Source organism: Pygocentrus nattereri, chromosome 17, assembly GCF_015220715.1.
Source record: "Pygocentrus nattereri isolate fPygNat1 chromosome 17, fPygNat1.pri, whole genome shotgun sequence".
Lineage (NCBI taxonomy): Eukaryota > Metazoa > Chordata > Actinopteri > Characiformes > Serrasalmidae > Pygocentrus > Pygocentrus nattereri.
This window is the reverse complement of record NC_051227.1, coordinates 110,127-134,913: the sequence shown is the minus strand read 5'-3', so window position 1 is coordinate 134,913 and position 24,787 is coordinate 110,127. Positions and strand designations below refer to the sequence as shown.

General features: G+C 40.9%; 1 protein-coding gene across 1 annotated transcript; it reads left to right on the top strand.

Annotated features, from left to right (window-relative positions):
• Positions 1-2,862: 2,862 nt before the first annotated feature.
• Positions 2,863-15,699, top strand: LOC108413525 (TRPM8 channel-associated factor homolog). The gene is made up of 7 exons (XM_037546833.1): positions 2,863-3,033; positions 7,700-8,700; positions 10,019-10,113; positions 10,714-10,927; positions 11,026-11,265; positions 11,407-11,744; positions 13,900-15,699. Coding segments are annotated over exons 1-7 (2,133 nt in total). The 5' UTR covers positions 2,863-3,031; the 3' UTR covers positions 14,143-15,699.
• Positions 15,700-24,787: the final 9,088 nt, after the last annotated feature.

Below are 24,787 nucleotides of genomic sequence, written 5' to 3'. Positions count from 1 at the left end.
TCGTTTTGACATGTTACGTTTTTATACACACAGAAACCAAAAGGAACGACAGATTTCTCAAAATGTAGGAGGAAAAAGTCGGATATTAGACTCTGAAATGTAGTGGAGTGAAAGGAAAAAGACGCCCAGAACGGAGAAACTTCAGTACAGATACACCAAAAATACTAAAGTACAGAAACTAATTACATTTACTCAGTTACTCAGTTACTGTCCACCACTGGAAGCTGGACATTTAAACATAAATCTGTTTATGTTATTATATGTGGTGAAACAGTATGGGTCTTTATATTACTACTCAAATCCATTTGTTTATTATTGTTTGTGTTTTCCAAATACCTGCAGAAAATACTTCATATAAAATATTCATTTATACATGGCATATAAAAGAGTTTGCTCTCTTTCTGTTGGGCCAAACTGAAAGTCCTAATGGTCCAGCTCTGGGCAGCCCTGATCTACCTAAGAAAATAAATAGAAGTGTAGATGTTGACGAGACTGAACCAAGTGCTTGTTTTACATTGTTTTAGTTGTAATATCTAAAATACCCAGATTAGCTGAGGTTAGCTGCTTAGTACATTTACTCCATTAGTTTAGAGGCGTTTTACCTTGTTTTATCTAGCTTGTTATCTCTGGTCACAGTTGTGCATTGGAGAATAGATCAGTGTGTTAATCCTGGCATGATTTCTGCAGATGAGCAAAAGTCTGTGACTGACTGTCACTGTATTATTTACCAATGGAGACTCATTAAAAGTTATTCTACCATGAACTTCAGTGATGTAAGGAAACAGGTTTTTCAGGTAAGGTAAATGGTTTAAGAATTGATTTTTTATTTCACTCTGCTGCTGCTGTAAACACATTTCTGCAATAATCAAAAAACAATGTACAAAAAAAGAATCAGAAAAGTTCAGCAAGTAAAACCTCAGTGACCGTTCTTTTGGTAAAATCACACAAAAAAAAAACAAGACTCCAGCTGTTTCTGGAGGACATACTAGTTATATTCCTGCTATAATCTACATTAAGGAGTGCTGTGGTAATCCTGGTAATCCTCTGTTGTAATTGTCAGTTTGGCAGTACCACAGGAATACCACTCTCATACCACAGGACTCTTTGTTGTGGAGCTCTCTTTGGTCTCAACTGAACTGTCTTAAGACAGTTCTAAGAACTCAATGGAAATTCAATGAATCTAAATTATCTTGTGAAATGTGGTGCGTTTTATTTAGTGTGACGGAAATAAAACAGTAACACCAGTGACGGACACTGGTCTGAATTATCCGTGTCACTCAACGCTGATGATTACGATAAAAGTGCTGTTTCACGCAAAAGAACTCGCTGAACACCTCTGAATAAAGTTTATATGCACATAGGAGTCATCGGTGTTACTGGTCCTCAGCCATAAGAAAGGTAACACCAGAGACACTGGTGCATTACAAACTGGTCACTACAGGACATCACACTACAATCGACAACTGTGAAAAAACAACGTGTCTTTATTTAGATTACAGTTGACATCCAGCGTAATGCTGTGCTAACATCACTAGCTCAGCACTAACTTACCACACAAGGAACGTAATCTATAGGGTTGATATGTGTTAACACGAGATTGTCCTGCATCTCTTATTGACTCAATACGGGACACGATTAGTCCTGTATTTTTTTTTTTTATATCCCAATCAAATAAAATCAGATTTATTTGTGTAGCGATTTTTTTTCCACGGATGGTGGGTGTCACAAAGCAGCTTCAGCAGTTTTAACAAGAATGTAAAAACCTCCAGGTGGGCAAGCCAGGGGCAACAGTGGCCAGGAGAACCTCCCTCAGAGCTGAGGAAGAAACCTTAGGAGGAACCAAGGGGGGACCCGTCCTCCTCTGGTCAGACTACCTACAGAGTTATTATACTACTAATATTAATAGCAGTAGTATTGGTAGTAGGAATAGCTGGGAGTCCATGAGAACATCAGTGTAGGGTGGGCAGCTAGTCCAAGGCAGGTGGTGGCAGCTGGGCGTGGGCAGCTGGTCTCAAGTGGGTAGCAGGAGGGCTCGGCAGTCGGTCGTCCTTCAGTGTTCGGCCGGACATGCGGGTGGTTGAAAAAAAAGGTCGTTACAGTGGTGCGAATAACCAGTGGTGGACAGTAACTGAGTAAATGTAATTAGTTTCTGTACTTTAGTATTTTTGGTGTATCTGTACTGAAGTTTCTCCGTTCTGGGCGTCTTTTTCCTTTCACTCCACTACATTTCAGAGTCTAATATCCGACTTTTTCCTCCTACATTTTGAGAAATCTGTCGTTCCTTTTGGTTTCTGTGTGTATAAAAACGTAACATGTCAAAACGAAAGAAGCGCAAAGCCAGAGCACCAATCAGGGCCCAGCGGTCACTTTGTTTAGAGCTGGTTTTGACCCGTTGGTCATACCGACCCAGTGCAGCACGCGGTTCAACGTCAGCGCAGCAGCGTAAAACTTTGGGAGAGTCTGTTCAACATAAATGATGAACTAACCTAACTTTGTGTAAATAGAGCTCAATATAGAAATATGTCCACATATGCAGTCGAGACTGACGCGGCTTTTTTCTGAATTTCTACAAACACCATTTCATTTTATAGTAAATGAGTTTGGGCTGGTTTATGTTTATGAACAGACGCCTACAGATCAACATAGTAAAGGAGCTCATCTGTGATCCTGAGTTTAAAGCCAGTTTTTATTCAACTTAAACTTGGAACTAAGTTGTAAATAAATCTGAAACCGAAACTTTGCTTGACACGCACACACACACACGCGCGCCCACGCACGAATTCCTCTCGATAAATTCTGCGTATTGTATATTAGTCAGTTCCGTGTTTCCTCCGTTTCCCCCCATTCTCTCAGGCCTCGCCCCTGGAGGAGGGAGGAGGGAGGAGGGTCTCCGTTCTCAGGCGACTGGCTGCCGTTTAAAGGGGGGGTCTTCCCTCAGTGACACTGAGCGTTGCTGGCTGTCCTGCTGGTGTTCTGGTCGGTGCTGGAAGCTCGTGTTTGCTGTGGCAGGACCCGTTTATCACATCTAGCCATGTAAGTCGCCTGATCCGCTGTGGGGCGAGGAGCTCTGTCTTGGGCTGCTGGTTTTCATGGTGGGGCAGTTCTCTAGATTTGAGCTTTAGTGTCCGGTTTTGTCGTGTACTGGACTTTTGGTGCTCAGTTTGAGGTGTGAGGTGTGATGTGATGGACTCGGACAGCAGTCCAGACGGCGAAGGGACTGCGGCTGTGGGGTTTGGGCGACAGTCGGGATTTCCCACATCCTCACACTGAGGAGACCAACAAACGGATCAGATGACCACTGTTCGGTGGTCACACTCGGCTGGCCGGGTCAGAAGCTATTCTGGGAAGGCTGAGCTGTGCCAGCGAACTTCCTCATGCGTACTTAATAATAATAATAATAATAATAATAATAATAATAATAAATTTAATTTAAAAGCGCCTTTCTCGACACTCAAGGACACTGTACAAAATGTAGGGTTGTAAGGAAAAAAAAAAAAATCAACAGAGAGAGTAGGCTAATTTGAACAGGTGAGTTTTAAGACTTGATTTGAAAAGAGGAAAAGAGTCAATGTTACGGATGTCAGGTGGGAGGGAGTTCCAGAGTTTGGGAGCAGCTGAAAGCTCTGCACCCCATGGTAGTCAGACGAGCAGAAGGTACAGAGAGATGAATGGAAGAGGAGGATCTGAGCGAGTGGGTAGAAGTTGCGATTTGGAGAAGATTTGACAGATAAGGGGGGGCAAGATTATGTATGGCCTTAAATGTGTGGAGGAGAATTGTGTATTTGATCCTATATTTAACAGGGAGCCATTGGAGCTGTTGAAGGACAGGTGTAATGTGATGGAATGAAGGAGTTTTAGTGATAATACGGGCAGCTGCATTCTGAACCAGCTGAAGCTTATGGAGGGATTTATGAGGAAGGCCAAAGAGAAGAGAATTACAGTAGTTAATGCAGGATGTAACAAGACTATGAACTAGAATAGATGCAGTATGGGGGGTGAGGGAAGGGCGTAGACGATTGATGTTACGCAGATGGAAATACGCAGACCCAAGCTCTTAACCTGAGGTGAGGGGGAGACTAATGTACTGTCAATTTGGATAGAGAAAATATCCACTTTTGATAATGTGGATTTGGAACCACAAAGCAAAATTTCAGTTTTATCACTGTTAAGTTTTAGGAAATTAGAGGTGAACCAGGATTTTATTTCAGATAAACAGTTGGAAAGGGAAGAGGGCGGGAACAAAGTACTTAGTTTACTAGATAGATAGAGCTGGGTGTCATCTGCATAGCAGTGGAAATGGATGTTGAAAGAGCGAAAAATATTGCCAGAAGGCAGAAGGTAAATGATGAAAAGTAGGGGCCCCAGGACAGAGCCCTGGGGTACACCAGAAGAAACAGGGGAAGACTGAGACCTGAAAGATTTGAGTTGAATGAACTGAGTGCGGCCTGAGAGATGGGAATGAAACCAGTCGAGTGCGATATGATTAATGCCAATGGAAGATAGTCTATTAAAGGATAGTATGAGAAATAGTGTCGAAGGCTGCGCTCAGATCTAGAAGAATGAGGATGGAAAATAAACCAGAATCAGCTGCCATGAGAAGGTCATTAGTGATCTTAAGAAGAGCAGTTTCTGTGCTATGGAGAGGGCGAAAACCAGACTGGAATTGTTCATAGAGACAATTTTCGGATAGGTAGGAATGAATTTGAGTAGCAATAACTTTTTCAAGTATTTTGGAAATGAAAGGGAGGTTAGAAATCGGACGAAGGTTATTAAAGTTGTTGGGGTCTGAGCCAGGTTTTTTCAGAATAGGAGTGATAGCAGCTATTTTGAAGGGCGTAGGAACAATTCCACTAGTGAGTGAGGTATGAATAATGGCAGTTATGAGGGGGAGCAGAGAGGAAAGATCATATTTAACTAAGACTGTAGGGAAAGGATCAACCTGACATGTAGAAGGTTTTGATTTGCTAATGAGATCAGAAATGACATATGCATCTGGAAGCTGAAAACAGGAGAGAGACTGACTATGTGAAAGAGGTAGAGAGAAGGAGAGAGGCTGTGGATCAGGACAGATGTTCTGTTATAGTTTTATATATATATATTATATATATATATATATAATATATATATATATATATTACTTAGTTATAGAGCGAGTGAACCAGTGGGCGTGACCAATGGGCGGAGACGCTGGTGTGTGTGTGTGTGTGTGTATATACACACAGGTAAAGCAGGACAGAGTTCATGCAAACGCTGTTTCTGACCGGCACGTGTCTTTTTCTGAAACGGCGTTTCCACCTAAACTCTGCTTTTCACAGTTATTCGATAGCCAGTTGGTTCCTGATGGAAAAGGTTTGCCTTCAGTGTTTTGTGCTTGTGATCATTTTAGGTTTACGGTCATGCAGAAAATGACGGACAGCTCGTTCTAATCTGCGGTTGGCCCATGCAAAAAAATGACAGACTCCCGCCCCCAGTTCCCTCCCCTTTAGGACAAGGTCTGCAGCATTCCCATTTTCCTTCTCCTAAAGCCTTCTTTACGAATTAAATGCTGCTGCAGAGGCGACGTGGCCGGTAGATGAGTCAGTTTTCATTATTATCTGGGCGGTCAGCGGCGGCTCGTGTAGTGGTAGAGAAAGTATGGAAGACTTGCTTTAATATACACCGATTCAGTTTCACTCTGTAGTTCTACAGTTACAGACTGTAGACCATCTGTTTCTCTGATACTCTGTTACCCTGTTCTTCAGTGGTCAGGACCCCCATGGACCCTCACAGAGCAGGTACTATTTGGGTGGTGGGTCATTCTCAGCACTGCAGTAACTCTGATGTGGTGGTGGTGGTGTGTTAGTGTGTGTTGTGCTGGTACGAGCGAATCAGACTCAGCAGTGGTGCTGGAGTTTTTAAACACTGTGTCCACTCACTGTCCATTCCATTAGACATGTAGACTCATACCTTGTCTCATAGATGTAAAGTCAAAGACGACAGCTCCTCTGCTGCTGCACAGTTTGTGTTGGTCATCCTCTAGTCCTTCATCAGTGGTCACAGGACACTGTTGGATATTTTTGGTTGGTGGGCTATTCTCAGTCCAGCAGTGACACTGTGATGTTTAAAACCTCCAGCAGCACTGCTGTGTCTGATCTACTCAGACCAGCACAACACATGTGGCTAATGACTCCAGCAGATCTGACTATGACAGCTTAACTAACAGGAGAGAACCAGAAGGACACACAGACACGGCAGCACTCTAAGACAGTCTGGCATCCCTCCGCTCCACCGTCCACAAACCTGAGTGACCACGTGCGAGCAGCGGGACGACAGCACCAGCGTCTCAGTTTACTATAATTCCCAGTGTCCATGGACCCCTGGATCTGCTGCCTTTATCTAGGGGGAACAATTAATTATCTGGAGGCTTTATAAGAAAAAGCTCTTCCCCAGCTGCAGCCTTATGAATTCTAGGAACTATTAATAAGCCAGCGCTCTGGGATCTGAGTAGTCGTGATGGCTCGTAATAGGAAATAAGGTCTTGCAGGTACTCAGGAGCGAGACCATGTAGGGCTTTATAAGTCAGTAAAATGATTTTATAATCAATACGGAATTTAACAGGCAGCCAATGAAGTGATGATAGCACTGGACTGATAGGATCAGATGTTCTAGTTTTAGTGAGGACCCTGGCTGCGGCGTTTTGGACTAGTTGGAGTTTGTTTAAATTCCTGCTCGTACATCCTGACAGTAGCGCGTTACAGTGGTCTAGCCTGGAAGTAATAAAGGCGTGTACTAGTGTTTCTGCATCACGCAGGGACAGGGCATTTCTGATCTTGGCGATGTTGTGAAGATGTAGAAAAGCTGTCCTAGTGATGCCGCCTGTGTGTTGATCGAATGATAAATCTGAATCTATTGTAACGCTGAGATTTTTTGCTGCTGATCCAGGTGTGCCTGGAAAGTCGGCGAGATTTAAGATTAAATCTGGTAATTTACTTCTTGCTAATTTAGGACCCAGAAGGAGAACCTCTGTTTATTACTGTTTAGTAGGAGGAAATTACGTACCATCCATCCTTTCACATCATTTATACAGTCCTCTATTTTCTTTAATCTGAAATTTGTCGTCAGGCTTGGCTGATATGTACAATTATGTGTCGTCTGCCCAACAATGAAAGTTTTACGCTGTGCGTTACTTATAACTGTGCCTAACGGTAACCTCTATAGTGTAAATAATAATGGTGCTAATATAGACCCCTGCGGTACTCCAAATGTTACTTTTGAATAACTGGAAGATAAATCATTTACATTTACGAACTGATAACGTTCTGATAGGTAAGATCTGAACCATGATAGGGCCGTCTCTGTGACTCCAACCATGTTTTCTAACCTTTCTAGGAGAATATTGTGGTCTATTGTATTGAGAGCTGCACTGAGGTCAAGTAGCACTAACAGGAATGCTTATCTTTGAGCTGTCTTAGTGCTGTGATGTGGCCTGAATCTAGATTGGAATTTTTCATATATGTAGTCCTTAATGTGAACTAAGTTGTTGGGCTCAGCTTTTTCTAAGATCTTAGATATAAATGGTAGGTTAGAAATAGGATAGGCCTGTAATTTGACAATATGCTAGCATCAAGATTTGGCCCCAGAAAACCCCTGAAAACATTGCTTTTATTTTTGTCATAATTTCTTTTTAAAAATGATTTCTCTACTTGTTTCTGTTCCCCAGGAAAGGCAAGAATTTCAAATATGACCTGGAATTCCTTTTACAAGGCGTGTCTAAATTTGACATCCGGGGTGAGTCTGTACCGTCTGAGGTAATGGTGCATGGATCTTCAGCTTTTCCTATTGGACTCACTCCGGATGGAAAGGCATTCTTTGCTGGTGCTGATTTTGGACAGGGACGAGTAATTGTGTCCAGCCATGAAGCCTACCTAGGTCTTGAATCACTGTCCACTTTCATGATCAATGCTGTCCTTTGGCTCGATAAAAGGCGTAATGGGGTTATTGGAGTCCTACCCGAACTAAATGATGATGTCTGTCGTCTGCTGAGCAAGTCTGGACTACAGTGTCAATTAACTGGCTTTAAAAACAGCCTAAGTGTCTTTGTCTGCACCTCCTACAATGATGCTCAGTCTAAAGAGATCCAGGAATTTGTTGCTGGTGGTGGTGGTCTCCTGATTGGGGGACATGCTTGGTGGTGGGCTCATTGCAATCCTGGCCGCAATGTGATGAGAGATTGCCCTGGAAATCGGATCCTCAGCAAGATGGGGTTGTGCCTCTTGGAGAAAACTGTGAAAGCTGGGGTGTACAAGGTGGCAAAGGTGAAGCATCATGGTATGGCATCTACACAGATATATCATTTCCAGGATTTACTTCAACATTTTGCCGGGCATGTGCTTCAGAGTCAGCAGCTGGGAGATTACGAACAGCAATTTCTGAAGAAGTTTGGCAATGACTGCGTCAGATATCTCCGCATGCAGGCATTTGACTGTGACACGTATAAGTCAGTTGTTGTACTTCTCACAGAAATAGTTAAGGCACAGTTTCCAGAGGTGTCTCCTACGCATCCTGTTAAAAGTGCAAAGGATCACCTTCTACTACAAGTGGGGACAGAGTTATTCAGGCTCTGCAAAGACACTGATGAGCCACTGTCATACCTCATCATAGACACACCTAGACTATCAACTGTGAACAATGCAAGAGTCAGGATCAGTGCTAACACAGCAGGTAAGGACTTCCTTGTCAGTTACAATTAATTATGTTTTCATAATTCTCAACTCCCTACAGCATTCACTAATTTTTCCTGCAGGTATAGATAGATTTAGTAATGAGGAAATTTCATGGCTGGACTTGTTGCACACGTTTGATAACGGTACCACGCTGGAATTCACTGAGCTCCTGAGAGTGACCCATTCTTTCACTAATGTTTGTAGTATATAGTACTATATTGCCAAAAATATTCGCTCACCTGTCCAAATCATTGAATTCAGGTGTTCCAGTCACTTCCATGGCCACAGGTGTATAAAGCAGAGCCCCTAGGCCTGCAGACTGCTTCTACAGACATTAGTGAAAGAATGGGTCACTCTCAGGAGAATTCCAGTGTGGTACCGTGATCGGACTCCACCTGTGCAACAAGTCCAGTTGTGAAAAGTCCTCACTACTAAATATTCCACAGTAAGTTGTCAGTGGGATTGCATAGCGCGCAGAGGTCGCCAACTTCTTGCAGAGTCAGTTGCTACAGACCTTTAAACTTCATGTGGCCTTCAGATCAGCTCAAGAACAGCGTAGAGAGCTTCATGGAATGGGTTTCCATGGCCGAGCAGCTGCATCCAAGCCTTACATCACCAAGCACAGTGCAAAGCGTGGAATGCAGTGGAGTAAAGTGCCGCCACTGGACTCTAGAGAAGTGGAGACTTGTTCTCTGGAGTGACCAATCACGCTTCTCCATCTGGCAATCCGATGGATGAGTCTGGGTTTGGCGGTTGCCAGGAGACGGTACTTGTCTGACTGCATTGGGCCAAGTGTAAAGTTTGGTGGAGGGGGGGATCATGGTGTGGGGGTGTTTTTCAGGAGTTGGGCTCGGCCCCTTAGTTCCAGTGAAAGGAACTCAATGCTTCAGCACCAAGAGATTTTGGATAACGGCCCCTTCCTGTTCCAAGATGGCTGCGCACCAGTGCACAAAGCAGGTCCATAAAGACGTGGATGAGCCAGTTTGGTGTGGAAGAACTTGACTGGCCTGCACAGAGTCCTGACCTCAATCCCATTTGTGAGGTGTCTGACCTCACAAATGTGCTTCTGGAAGAACGGTCAAAAATTCCCATAAACACTCCTAACCCTTGTGGAAAGCCTTCCCAGAAGAGCTGAAGCTGTTATAGCTGCAAAGGGTGGGCCGACATCATATTTAACCCTATGGATTAAGAATGGGAAGTAACTGAAGTTCATATGCGTGTGATGGCAGACGAGCTAATATTTTTGGCAATATAGTGTGTGTGTGTGTGTGTTGATATGAGACACAATAATTAATAATTACAAATAATAATTACAGATAATGAAGAATGGATAAGCACAGGTCTGTATCTTTCTCCTGGAATGAAGACTAACATGACAGTGCCTGGGAAAATAATAGGAAAGGGCTGGCAGGTATGGTTTTATTGTGTTTATTTATTTATTATTATTAAGATGAGATGTTAGGTATGGTATAAAGCTACTGTATACCTTTACCCATTGTAGACAAGTGCAATGCACTTTCTTAAGTGTTTTTTTTCCTTCATTTTGTGTTCCTTATTTGCCTTTAAACCACTTAGGCTGATGTTAAATAGCCAATTTTGGTAGCAGTTAATATTTCGCTGCTGTTGGAAGAAAAACTTGTATCTCCAAAATAGTAACTTTACAGGAGAAGGAAAAAACATACTTTACTTTCAATGTAAGTCAATGGAACCAGAATTTTTCCCATGTCATTTTGGATAATTTCTTTTAAGCCATTCATCATAAAATTTATAAACAATGTAAAGAGAAACAGATAATTTGAAAGGATGTCAAAAACTGAAAAATGGCAAAAATGGAGATACAAGGTTTTCTTCCGACAGCTACGATTTGCTCTTGCTCTTGCTAGGAAACTAAACTGATGTGCAGTGTGTTAAGCTTATGGTCAGATATATGGCAAACCTATTTTAAGCCATAACTATTTACATTTGTATTGTGCTTATTTGATGTATTTAATGAAATTCCGCATACTTTCAGGTGCAGATCGGCTGTCAAACAGACGACTTAAGCAGGGCAGATGAACTGAAACGAGCTCCGGTGGTGTTTATACGTTTCCCTTTGGAAAAAGAGACTCTGCAAGTCTGGAATCTGTGGGGAGGACTCATATACCTGATCGCACCTCCTAGAAGTACAGTATCTGAGATGGAGGTTGTCGTACAGACGGCTGTAAAAGCACCGTACTACAAGTCTGGTACATTTATGTAATACTTACTCATTCTTAGTAAGTCAAAGTGAGCTACTACAGTACATGATAATAGTAAAAAGTTGGAATATTAACTATCCTCTCAGGAGAGACCAGCGTATCTGACTGGGTCACTGAGATCCGTAAAGCACCAGCACCTTGGGCAGAGCTAGAGTTTGAGAATCTCATCATCACCTTGCCATCAGACCTGATACGACACCTGGACCGTCCAGACGAAGTGGCCGCTCTCTGGGATTCCATTATGAGGAGTGTAGCTGACTTGGCAGCTAAGCCTGCAAAGTTTACCCGCAAGGAGCGCTTTGTCGCTGATGTTCAAATCTCAGCTGGTCTGTATCCTGTAAAAATGTTTTGTCAGAACTTAAATAACGGAACCAGTATCACTTCTGTTAATGTCATTACATGATTTACAGACATTTGCCGTCATGAACTAATCAGATCACTTAAAGATGATGATCTTGTTTCCTCAGGCTTTATGCATTCAGGTTACCCCATTATGATGCATTCTACGTCTGCCCCTGACTTGGTGAATCCATACGCTGCTGGTAAAAGTGATTTTTGGGGCCCGGTCCATGAATTGGGCCACAACCAGCAACGCTCAGTCTGGGAGTTCCCACCACACACTACTGAGTGTACCTGTAACCTGTGGTCTGTATATGTACACGAGGTGGTGCTGGGTGTGAACAGGGCAAACGCTCATGAGGAAATGACAGCAGACAAGCGGCAGAGCCGAATTAAGAGATACGTCGAGAGAGGTCGACATCTGAAGGACTGGAATGTCTGGACAGCACTGGAGACTTACATGCAGGTCAGTGAAGTTGGATTTAAGTTATGATGTGTTAAGTTGGGATTATCATGACTTGTAGACTGACTTTGTGTTCAGCTTATGGGCTTTCACAACATTACACACACAAATAGTGATCTCATTGATTTTAAATAACAAACTACTATAGCCTAATGTGACCCAAAGATAGTTAGTGTTGCCTGCCGAAATAAAATCATCACTGGTTGCAACAATAAGAAAGCTTCTCTGTAAAAATAAGCGGTAGCTGAAAATTCACCAAAGTTTCTCACTTCAAAATGAATGAATTTATTTTATCTACTCCTAGTAAGTTTTAGCACCCCTATCCCCTAATTCAGAACTTCACATGGACTCAGCTTGAATAGTTTATTAGAGTCTTTGGGCTTGACTTAATCTTGACTTGGGAGTCACTGAGACTGCATTGTCAGGAAAAAGGTTCCGTGCAGGTGCAGTGTTGCTCATCAAGGTACAAACTGTTAATAAACCCCCAAAGATACGTCAGTAGTCTTAAGGTACAACTTTGTACCTTAAATAAGCTCCTCCCAGAGGAAAAGCACGTTTTTTACATTTTCATAACCTAATGTTTTATTACAGAAAATAAAAGAAAAGCATGGAGTCAAGGCTGGCTTTATGGAGTCATAGAATTTCAATGGATTACAGTACAATTATGGTCCACCCAGAGTACCACCCCAATAACAGCTTATAACAGATATAAGTGTGTGTGTATGTATGTATGTATGTATGTATGTATGTATATATATATATATAGCTTTCCCTCTAAAACCCACCCAAAATTCCTCCCGCCCATGCCCCTTTACTCATACTAGTCTTGCACAATTCACTATAGTTGTGGGTAGTATGATTTACACACTTGCACCAATATGACTCTCACTTGATGTTTTAATAAAAACATTAAATTCTAATGCTTGAAAACTCAACTTGAAAGCAAAAGAATTAAGAAAAATCTCCAGCTTTAAAATTGGAGGGTGCAAAAAAGATGTTGTGTTCTGTACATTCATGATCAGTCCATATACGACTTCCAACTTTCGGGTAACATTTATTAAGTGCTTATGTCGGTTCTCGCAACCTGACATAAGATGTTTTATGAAATAAATGACATTATACTGACATAATATGAATAAACGTTGAACATATTTACAGCACTAAACACATTTAAAACACTATACATAATTGCATCAATCATCTTATCCACGCCATGGAGGGAAGAGGGGGTGGTTTCCAGGCATATTTCACCTGATATCAATACAGTGTCATCTTAAGAATGCTGACATAAGTAAATAGTAGTAGTAGTAAGTTGTTATGTATAGTGCTGTAAATATGTTCAACGTTTATTCATATTATGTCAGTACAATGTCATTTATTTCATAAAACATATGTCAGTTTGCGAGAACTGACATAAGCACTTAAATGTTCAAGTAGTGCTTCATAAACACATTAATCCGTGCTTATGAATGCGTCATAAAGCCCTTAAGTAGGTAGCCTTCAAATAAAGTGTTACCCAACTTTCTTACAGTAAGCAAGCCTTAAGTATTGATGTGCTAATGCTACATACCTGCATAATGTCATTTTACGACACACCCCTTTAAACACTCCCAGTTTGAAGGCAGAATGGTACCGGAAAGCGGGACGTTATGCTGATGACACTGTAGCTCACATTTTAGCTTGGATGTGTGAATAAGGTCTTTTCATGCCATTTTACTAAATCATTTTTACGTAGTTTACGTAGATTATCCTTTATTATCTGAAGCTCATGTACGAAGATTCTCATGTGTATTTGTGGAAACACTTTTAGTGACTACTGACTTCCAGTGTTAGCACCACTGTTGACAGCAGTTCAAAACTAAAGAATTAAAATTTGGAGGCCAAGCATGTCTTGACTGATCGACTGCATTTGGGCCAAGTGGAATATTGTGTGAATTGGATTTTTTGCCAAACTATTCTTTCAATTTCTTTCTTTAAATTCTTTCTGATATTGTACTAGGTTTTGTACAGCTCATGAAAACATCTGCAAAACATTGATTTCACACTGAAAACAGAACTTTATTTATTTATTTATTTTAAAAACACATTCAATTCTATCAGCACGTCTTCGTCATTGCCAGTAAGCTTTATCCTTGATTTTTTTTTTTTTCTTTTAAAGCTGCAAGAACAGTTCGGCTGGGATGCCTTCAAGAAAGTCTTTGCGGCTTACCATGACGAGAAGAACACTGCAAAAGACAAAGATGACAAGATGAACCTGTACGCTGAGACCTTCTCCAAGGTGGTAAGGAGGAATCTGGTCGACTTCTTCAAAGCCTGGGGCTGGCCCATCCACAGCAGCACAGAAGAGAAGCTGTCCAGCCTGCCTGAATGGAGTGACCATCCTCTGATCCAGTATAAGTAGCTAAAACAACCATGTTTCATAGAGAATAGTGTCTGTCTCAGAATATACACATTTCAGGGTTCAGAGACCCTCAAATCATTTCATATTTGCAGCTCAAACTTACTTTCTCTAAACTGCTTTCACTTATATATGTTTATGAATGGCATTCGCTTTTGGCAAAATCAAGAACTCTCAGGTTTGTTTGACCTCGATGAAGAATTTTATAATGAAAGCAGGAGAAACCGCTTCATCTCTAACGTCTGAATAATGTCCCATTACACGTACACATGGCGTTCCATTCGAAAGCATAGAATCCCGCTTCTGACATTCATTGTACTTACAGATCAGCTCCAGCGACTATGAATATGATATTTATATGCTGTCATGACCTACACACTGTCCCACTGCTGAAAACCAAACAAAACCATTAAATGGTTCTATTGGTTCCTAATAGATTGGTAAAGTGTTAGCTATTGTTGCTTGGTTTCAAAGTATCCTAATGTCTTAGTACAAGATCTGTGATTGATTCTAGATGCATTTGATGGTTTTCTAATTGGATCCAAAGCAGTTTTACAGAAATCTAGTGCTCTCTAATGGTAACCACTGAGCCGAGAAGCAGTGTCATCAGGTTTTATTCCTAAAGGTTCCAGTAGTCTTTGTTCAGCAGGGCCTTTTCCCTACAGGGTTATGGGTCATCTGAGAAATTACAGCAGGGCTTTCCTTGTAAACTCAGACTGAACATGAGGAATTGAAAAGATTGAAATAGCACACTGTCTGATATAGTCGTCCTTTCTTCAACATGTTCATTTACTGTAGTAGAATCATCATCTACCACCACCAAAAAGAATCGGTTTAACGCTAAAAGCCATAAGGTGTATCAGAGTCACATTTACTTACAGAATATATTTTAAATGATTCATTTTTTCTTCCTTTTTTTTTTTACTATTATGCATTTTAATCATTTTGCTTGCAGCACCGTGCCTTATAACATGCTCAGTATGAGCAAATATATAAAAATTTGCAAATTTGGTTTGGATTACTGGTTAATTGCATTCTTGTAGTTCAAACTGCGCAGAGATAAGATAGAAATAACGAAAAATAAAAGCAACAGCAAACACCTGTTTCATTTTTGTGTAGTGTCTTTGCATATTGAGCCTTAACACCATGCACTTAAACTGATTAGACCATAAATCATGTACATGACCGCAGTCCTTATATTTTTATCCAAGATCAACCACAAGCTGTGTAGTCTTACCACCTTATAAAAAGAGCCATACCACATTTTAATGAATTTCTGTCTTGCATTGTAGTGACTTACATGTTTGTATGAACTTTCTACATGACGAGATTGTTCAGAAGATCATCTTGTGCCGTCATATCACTGGCATTGATTGTACCAACCCAAATAAAAAGATTTGGACAGTATGGGAAATGCTAATAAAAACACAAAGCAGCTGTTAGTAAATTCTGTTTGAAATGTATAAACCTGAAAATCATTTTATGTTTTACTTCACAAACATTGTAAATATGTGCTTAATTCGAATTTGATGCCTGCAATAAAAAAAGTTGGGAGCATGACCACCACTGTGTTACATCACCTTTCCTCTTAACAGCACTTACTAAACATTAAGACTGAAAACACAAACTGATCCCGTTTTGAAGGTGGAATTTTTTTCTTTTATCCATATCTTCAAACAAATTAACACACAGGGCTTTTGTTGTCATATGTTGAGCTTAATAAGACGCGTTTTCAGTGGGAGACAGCTGTGGACTGAAGCCAGACCAGCCAAGGACCTGCACTCTCTGATTAAACAGCTATGCTGTTGTAAAGAATCAGAATCAGAATCCTTTATTGATCCCAGAGGGAAATTGTAGTTGTTACAGTTGCAGCCATTTATGTAAAAGAATAAACTTTAATGATTTAAAACAAAGATAAAGAGAAATTTGCAATATGTACAAGAGATTTAAGCTCTTATGAATACAGTAAAGTGGCGGTGACTGTGATGATAAATATGAAATCTAGAATAAAGCAGTTCAAATGATTGTACCTCTGAGTTACTGCACATGGTTATTATTAATACAGTAACTCAGAGGTACACGTGCAAAGCAACATATGTGTTGTCATTTTCAAATAAACATGCGCACCTTTGAAGAAGACGTCATCTCAAAGGCAGCATATGTTGCTCCAAAATGCATTCAGCATTAAAGATGCTTTTACAGACGTGCAAGTTACCCTGTGATTAAGCCCTATACCATGACAGGTGCTGCCGTTTGAACTTATGCTAGTTACAACCTGAATGCTGCTTTTCTTTGACCCAAAGAACACGTCCATAAGCAATCTGAAAGGTCCACAGGACCACCATTGAGCAGATATGATTTGGGTGGTGGATCATTCTCAGCACAGCAGTGACACTGGCATGGTAGTGTGTGTGGTGCTGGCATGAGTGTGTCAGGGTTGAGAGTGGACCACCACCCAAAAATCTCCAGCCAGGAGCAGCACTGTGGTCAGAAGCTGACTACTGATGTTGGCCATCCTCTAGACCTTCTATGATCAACTGATGAGCCACAATCTCTAACTGAACATCAGCAAGGCGAAGCTACAAGGAGTGAGTTTTTAATTAAAGATTTATTCTTTTATAATTTATTTTCTGAGAATATATTTTACCATATACATAGTTTGAGCCTATTTGAGGGGAGGGGGTCACAAATATAATAAAATTCAGTAAGAGTAAAAAAAGAAAAAATAACTTGGCAGGAGGTGCAGATAATCTTACAGTTTGAAACGTTAAATATGCTGTTATACGGTTCACAAAGGACATTACTCCTCAGCTGGGGAATGAAAGCTGAGGGAAGAAGGAAGGAAGAAGCATATTCTCATTCTGACCACTTGGTGGTGCTACTGGTCCATGCTTGTAATCTCAATAAACTCTAGAAAAGGGTAACTCTGTTATAATTTCAGATAACAAAACCTTTGTTTTATTTTTTTCAGTCTTCTTGAAACGAACCACGATGAGTGATTGCAATGTAGAATTGAGTCACACTTTTGAAATTTGATTTTCTGTTACTCAAAATGCTCTTGGGTTGGTGATCAGCTAAATAAACAGCCCAGTTTAAGTCCTGGTGGCGCTACAATAATAATAATCATAATATGATTTTTCCACCTGGACAGTTCTTTCAGTCAAAGAATGTTATTCTACTCCAGAACACAATCAAATAATGTGTGGAAAAGGTTTATTTCTATGAAGAGTAAAGGGGCTTGGTGTGAATAATGAAAGCTGGTATAGATCATTTCAGAAGGAGCTATAAAGAGAAAGGAAAAAGCAGGTGAAAAGGGCAAATGATGAAGTTTAGGTGATTTAATAAAATCCTGTAAATAATTTGATAAAAGGCCAAAGGTTAAGTGCTGTTTATCTGGTTCCTCAGAAAAGCTAAAATATCACTCCTCAGCTTCACAGTGCGATACTAAGGACGTTTCTTTGGAAGTTCTTTTAATTGGAGTGATAAATCAATCATCTGTTCCTCTTCATTCCAATATGCAGTCATCTACAGCAGGAGCTCTACCACAAGACAGACAGTACTGAGTGATACTGAAGCAAATTGTAACTACGAATAAATATTTTTACATTGTAGTCTATGAACATCTTTAGATGAGCTGCAGAACAAGATTCCTGTTATATGAGGAGCTCAACATCTATAGAGATGGAGCTCAGCTCATATAAAGGCCTGAGATCAGCTGTAAATACACTGCATAAGAAATGACAGAGAATAAAACCATGACTATGAGGTTAAAGTGCAGACTACCAGCTTTAGAAGAGCTGTAAATGCGCGTAAACACCCTCAAACTAAAGCCTTTCTCTCTGGCTCTCAACGAAGGCGGTCGCACTTTCCTCCTCTCCTCTCCCTTATCTCTCCTGCTTCGCTTCTGTGTCTAGTCTATTGTCTGAGCTCTTCTACTTTACTTTCTCACACTCCTTTACTCTTTCTTTCTCACTCACTCTTCTACTTGTTCACTCTCTCACATCAGGATGAGTGCAGGATAAGTTGTCATACCAGGTCGGGTTTTCGGTTCTGGCTGCTATCCAACATTCCACTCCACATCAAGTTTCAGCAACTGAAGGATTGATCAAAACTGATTAAGGATTATGGCTCACGCTGCTACATCATCTACTTGCTCCGAGTGTATCAAATTGTCTCAGAGGGTCGCAGAACTTCAGGAAAGAATCCATACCTTACACTCTATAAGGGAGGACGAAGAATTTCTGGACTCGGTTCTTGCTACGCAAACAGCTGATAAAACCGTCCCAGCAACTGGCAAAGAAAGAGACGTCTCTCTGCATTGTCACTGGGATATGCTGGGGGCTAAGCCTAAGCTGATCTTGGCCTCAACCCCCAATCCAGTGAACAACAACAGTGATAAGGGCTGGATTCTTGTTCGGGGGAAGGAACGCGGCAGCATTCAGCACAACGGCTGTGGCAAGCAGCCATCTTCAGGACAGAACATTCTTTTAGATAACAGATATGAAGCTCTCGCCTCAACTCGAGTAGAAGAAATTGAGCAGTCTCACCTCAATATACTGCCACCCTCTCCAGGACAACAAGGACATCAAGCACAACACAATCTTCATCAGAGAAACAACTCGAGTCTCGCTTCTAAACAACAGCATGGAAATAACTCCGGTCACATGCGTATCAACCACCAGACTGCCAACCGTGCTAGCCGGCAGCATGCTAACAAGCATGCTAAGGGTATTAGCTATCAGAATGGCAACACATGTGCCAACCACCTGGCTTCGAGCCATGCTAGGCAGCTTGCTAAGAGTGTTAGCCATCAGTGCGGCCACACACGTCCCAATCACCAGCTTGCAAACCATGCCGGACAGCTAACTAATGTGCATGCTAATAGGGCTAGCCATCGGGATGCTAACCGTGTTAGCCAACGGGATGCTAACCATGTTATCCATCAGGATGCTAACCATGTTAGCTGCCGAGGCATTAACGGTGAAAGGAGACGAGGAGCTCCTCCACAGCCCAAAACTCTGCTGATTGGGGACTCGGTAGTCAGAGATGTATGGAGCAAAAGCATTAAGGCCTTTTGCTTTCCTCGTGTTACTGTCTGTGAAGTGATACCCATGATTCCACGCATACTGCATGATCATCCAGCTATGGAATGACTGATAGTGCATGTTGGCTCTAGCGATGTTTACAAACAACAGTCGGAGACACTGAAAGAAGATTTTAACCATCTATTCGATATTCTGGAGTTTTCACAGTCTGAAGTGTTCATTTCTGGACCGATACCAACTGCACGTCGGGGTAGTGGTCACTTTACCAGACTACTGTCTCTAAACTGCTGGCTCGCTACAACCTGTGCACATCGGAAGGTAAATTTCATTGACAATTTCAACATCTTTTGGAGACGTCCTGAGCTTTTTAAACCTGATCAGCTTCAGCCTAACAAGGCTGGGACTCAAATGTTTGTGGATAATCTACTGTATGGCATCACTCACATGCGGAACCTGCACCCAACCGCCAGCAGTAATGTCAGTCACAGGAGTTCACCATCTCCTGTCAGAGAATCTCTGCAACACTACAGTCTGCAGTCTTGTAGGAACTCACCTACTTCTCCTGCACACTCAGTGAATTCGCAGGTCTGACACTCTGGAGTCCATGCTCCTAGTCAGTGCTACATTCCAGTTCTTGTAAATAGCCGGTTGCATGGCTCTCAGATTCGGAATAAAAATGTAGTCAGAAGAAAACGTAGTAGTACAAGACATTGTAACAAACAAAATCTGATCCCGGTGAAATACACAAGTAATGTAAGCTTTGTTGACCAACCACATCAAGTCCTGAAAGTCTCCTTACTAAATGTCTGCTCACTCACAAACAAGTCTTTTATCATAGCTAAATTAATTGAAGATTACTGTCTGGACTTCCTTTTTCTAACAGAGACTTGGCTTGATGGTAACGGAGCAATAGTACTAAATGAAGCTTCTCCTTCCAATTTTAACTATTTTAACGTCTCTAGAGTAAATAAGAGAGGTGGTGGTGTTGCTTGTTTTTACCATAAAGCATTCTGCTGTAAGCAGATCTCACTAGGGGAACAATCTACGTTGAATATCTAGCAGTACAACTGAACAGTACTTATCCAGTTCTATTGATTGTTATATACCATCCTCCCAGACTACATACAGACTTTCTTGAAGATTTTGCAGAAATGCTTTCTAGGATTTTAATTGATTTTGATTATGTTTTAATCACTGGGGATTTTAATATTCACATGGATATACCCACAAATCCAGTCACTTCAGAATTCATGAGGATGCTTAACTCTTTTGGTCTCACACAACATGTATCAGGTCCAACCCATAGGCACGGCCACACCTTAGATTTGATCATCTCTAAACGCATAGATGTTAATAATACTGAAATTACTGATGTTGCAATCTCTGATCATTTTGGTGTATTTTTCAATATGTCATTATCTATTAGAACACTCTGTGAAAAGCGCACAATAACCAAGCGTTATCTCAGTGCTGGCAGTGCCGTGGCCTTCACAGACATGATACAGTCCCTCCCTCCCCTCTCAGAAAATGGGAATGAGTTAGTTGAAACATTCACACACAGAGTTAGGAGCTGTATTGATGTTGTGGCACCAAAAGTAACTAAAACTATTTCTGGAAGAATTAAGATGCCCTGGAGAAACACTACATCTATTATAAAACTCAGACAAGACTGCAGGCAGGCTGAGAGACGTTGGCGAAGGTCAAAATTGGTAGTACATTTTGATATCTATAAAACAACACTGCAGATTTACAACAGTGAAGTGAAATCAGCACGGAAAAACTATTTCTCTACCTTAATCGACTCAACCAGTAATAACTCAGCTGCCCTGTTCAGAAGTATAGATCGGCTAGTAAACCCCACCGCCCATGTCTTCCCTGAATCCGTTTCAGTTGAAAAATGTGATGAGTTTGCAATATTTTTTAGGGACAAGATTACTAATTTAAGGCAGAATATAGCAACAAGCACTAATAGACTACCAGCTCTGATATCAGTTAGTCATCCTAACTGTAATATGTCTTACTTCAAGGAAGTTGACATGGTAACACTATTTGACGTGATTTCATCACTTAAATCCTCTACATGTGAACTGGACCCTTTACCAACATGCTTTTTCAAGCAGGTTCTGAGCTCATTATCTAATGAAGTTCTAATGATTGTTAATCAGTCTTTGCAACTGGGAGAATTCCCTAATATTCTTAAAAGTGCAGTGGTTAAACCACTGCTAAAGAACAGAAATCTTGATCCCACATTTCTCAATAATTATCGACCTATATCTAACCTTCCTTTTCTTAGCAAAAAAGTTGAATGATTATGTTAAAGTAAACCAAATAAATGACACTTTTCAGTCCGGTTTCAGAGCTCTCCATAGCACTGAAACAGCACTAGTTAGGGTAGTAAATGACCTTAGATTGAATAAAGATGCAGGTAAACTCTCAGTCCTTTTTCTCCTAGATTTAAGCGCTGCTTTTGACACTGTTGATCATGAAATACTTATTGATCGACTACAGAGCTGGGTAGGCCTTAGTGGCTTAGTCTTAGACTGGTTTAGATCGCATCTAACTGGGCGTGATTACTATGTTGCATTAGGTACCTCTTCCTCCACACGTCAAAAAATAACTTGTGGCGTCCCCCAAGGATCAATTCTTGGGCCTTTACTGTTCAACCTATATATGCTTCCATTACCGCATATCATTAACAAACATGGTATTAGTTATCATCAATATGCAGATGACACTCAACTTTACATTTCTTTAGAACCTAAAGCCCTAAAATCAATTAGCTCACTGTTTGAGTGCATAGGTGATATAAAGACATGGATGTCAGACAATTTTCTGCAATTAAATAAAGAGAAGACAGAGGTTCTTGTTATTGGCAGTGATTCACAAAAGAATGATGTTCAGACTTATTTAAATCAAATGAATCTGAAGGCCAAACAATGTGTTAAGAACTTGGGCGTCACTTTTGATAATGAGCTCAGCTTTAAATCCCACATCATGACTACATGCAAGACAGCTTATTTTCACCTTAGAAACATCGCTAAGGTCCGAGATATGCTCTCTCCTGCTGATAGTGGAAAACTTGTCCATGCATTTATCACATCAAGGATAGATTATTGCAACGCTGTTTTATCTGCTCTCCCAAAGAGCTCTATCTCTCACCTACAGCGAGTTCAGAATGCTGCTGCAAGGGTCTTGACCCGGAGAAGAAAGAGAGATCATATTACACCTGCACTCCACTCACTGCACTGGTTACCTGTCAGTTTTAGAATAGATTTTAAGGTTCTGGTGATGGTTTTTAAATGTCTTCATGGTCTTGCTCCTCTTTACCTCACTGAAATGATGGTGAGATATGTTCCTGTCAGGTCTCTCAGGTCTTCAAACAGTAATCTACTGGTGATTCCTAAAACCCGGTTAAAGATTGGTGAGGGTGCTTTTAGCCACTATGGCCCAAAGCTTTGGAACTCTCTTCCTGAGGAGCTAAGAGGCATTACATCCCTGTACAGCTTCAAGAGTAATCTTAAAACCTTCCTGTTTAGATCTGCTTTTAGTTAAGAAACTTTTGTCTGTTCTATCTTTTTCATTTTATCTTTTTCAGTTTATTTCATTATTTTATTTTGTTTCCTTCTATCTTTATTTCTTTTAATGTGTTTTGCTTATCTTTGTTTTCTTTTTATTTATTCTGTAAAGCACTTTGAGTTGCATGTATGTATGAAATGTGCTATACAAATAAAGATTATTATTATTAAAGCTGGCATTCTGCCCTTCATCATCATCATCATTGCATTCAGTGATCTGGATCAGAGCCAAGTAAACACAACTGTATCACTGTTACTGCCAAAGAAACGTTCAGTTCTCAGAGTGAAGGCTGAGGAAGAGTGAAGGAGGAACCATACACTGTTTGATCAGCACCCATTCTTACTGGACGAGTTCTAAAACTGATCAGAATGAACAAACTGTAGAATTTAGGGGGAAAGAGTGATGGAAGGAAAGGAGAAATAACAATTTCAGAATGGGGAAAATTAATCCGCAGGGTGAATCTTGGTCCAGCCAGAACAGATGCAGGTCAGTCTGACTCTCCGCCCCACTCCTCTGAAGAAGGCACTGACTCGGTTCTTCTTCTTGGGTTCTGGGCCTTTAAGGGAGAGAAAATAAAGAGAGATATTTAGATTCTGTTTTAAATCTCAGTTTAATGAATTACACTAAGTAGTGTTTCCCAAATCCAGTTCCAGAGACCACCTCTTGTTTTAACCTCTTAGTTTCATTACACACTTCCATAACCTACAAACAGCTTTAAGAAAGGAGCTTCTGAATAAAAAGCCTTAGTATGTAATAACTCTGGGATTTTAAGGGGTCGAGGCACAATGTATTTCCCCAGAACTCCCGCCTAACTTTACTAGGAAACATCGTCCTCTTGGAATTCTAAGGTTCTGACATTTGTGTCTTCTTAACTTCATGTGAGGTGTTGTTTTAAGTTCGGTCCATTTTTGGACTCTTTATCTAGCAAACAGAAAGGTTTTATATCCAAAATCAAACTCTAACGTAGTTCAATAAGGTTCTGTCTGAGAGCCAATCAGCACTTTGAATATACACAAGAGCACCAATCAGGTTCTGCTTCTTGGTCACGTCACCGCTCTGCTCTGTGACTGCAGAAAAAGTGAGATCTTAGGATTAGAATGCAAAATCTTTGAAGCTCCATCTCTCAGAACTGCTCAGAACATAGAAAGAACCTGATCATTTCAAGGGGATAGTATCTTGTAGAACCCAGGGTAAGGGTCCATTTCTAACCCTAACCTATATATTAGAGCAGTAAGCCAGGAGAGGCCTGATCAAACCGCAGTAACTCACTGCCTCCAGTGGCTTATTGCTTTTATAAAATCGCAGGCAACATAAAACATATTAAAGCACACAACATTTTAGATCACGATTTAAGTTCTTTTTATCGCCACAAACGAGTTTTCCGCCACGAAATCTACTTCCTTTAGAGGACGGTATCGTTGCTGAGCAACCATTGGCCGCTGAAGGAGGAGATGGTTCGGTCTCCAATCCCTGTAAACTGCAGTCATTTCAAGATTTAAAACCTTTTTTCGGACATGAAATAACAGAGAACACAAGATAACACAGCGCTGTTTAATGAAAAACGTTCCGTTTACTTTCTGATTCCCAAATTACTTCAGTCCTCAGCCAGTCTGACAGCACTTTTCTCCCGCTGGGCTGTCTCAAACGGCTCCCTGCTCCCTACATAGTGCACTAATTTAAATACTCCTAAGTAAACTCCTGCACCCCAACAATGCAAAATATCGCTAAAAACGGTCATTTGGGATTCATCCACATTCAGCCTCGGCAGGCAGTCACTGTTTGACAGCAGAAGCTAGAATATCTAAACTTAATGTTACAGAGCTACACTATTTATCTAGGGAGCACGGAGCCGTTTGGGATTCGGCCGGGATTTGACGCTGCTTCTGACTGAAACTCGGACGTTTGAAACGTGTAAGTGATATTAATGTTGTAGCTGTTTGTTCGAGATCTTTTAGCCGGCTGTCTAGCTGACCAGCCTAGTTCTAGTAAAGACGGTAATCTTTCAGTCCCTCCGTTTAAACACGTTG

Excerpts from the sequence above, each read along its gene's own strand:
- LOC108413525 (XM_037546833.1), top strand. Across the intron at positions 10,114-10,713 it reads TAATAGGAAAGGGCTGGCAG|GTGCAGATCGGCTGTCAAAC; the intron begins GTATGGTTTTAT and ends GCATACTTTCAG. Across the intron at positions 11,266-11,406 it reads TGATGTTCAAATCTCAGCTG|GCTTTATGCATTCAGGTTAC; the intron begins GTCTGTATCCTG and ends TTGTTTCCTCAG.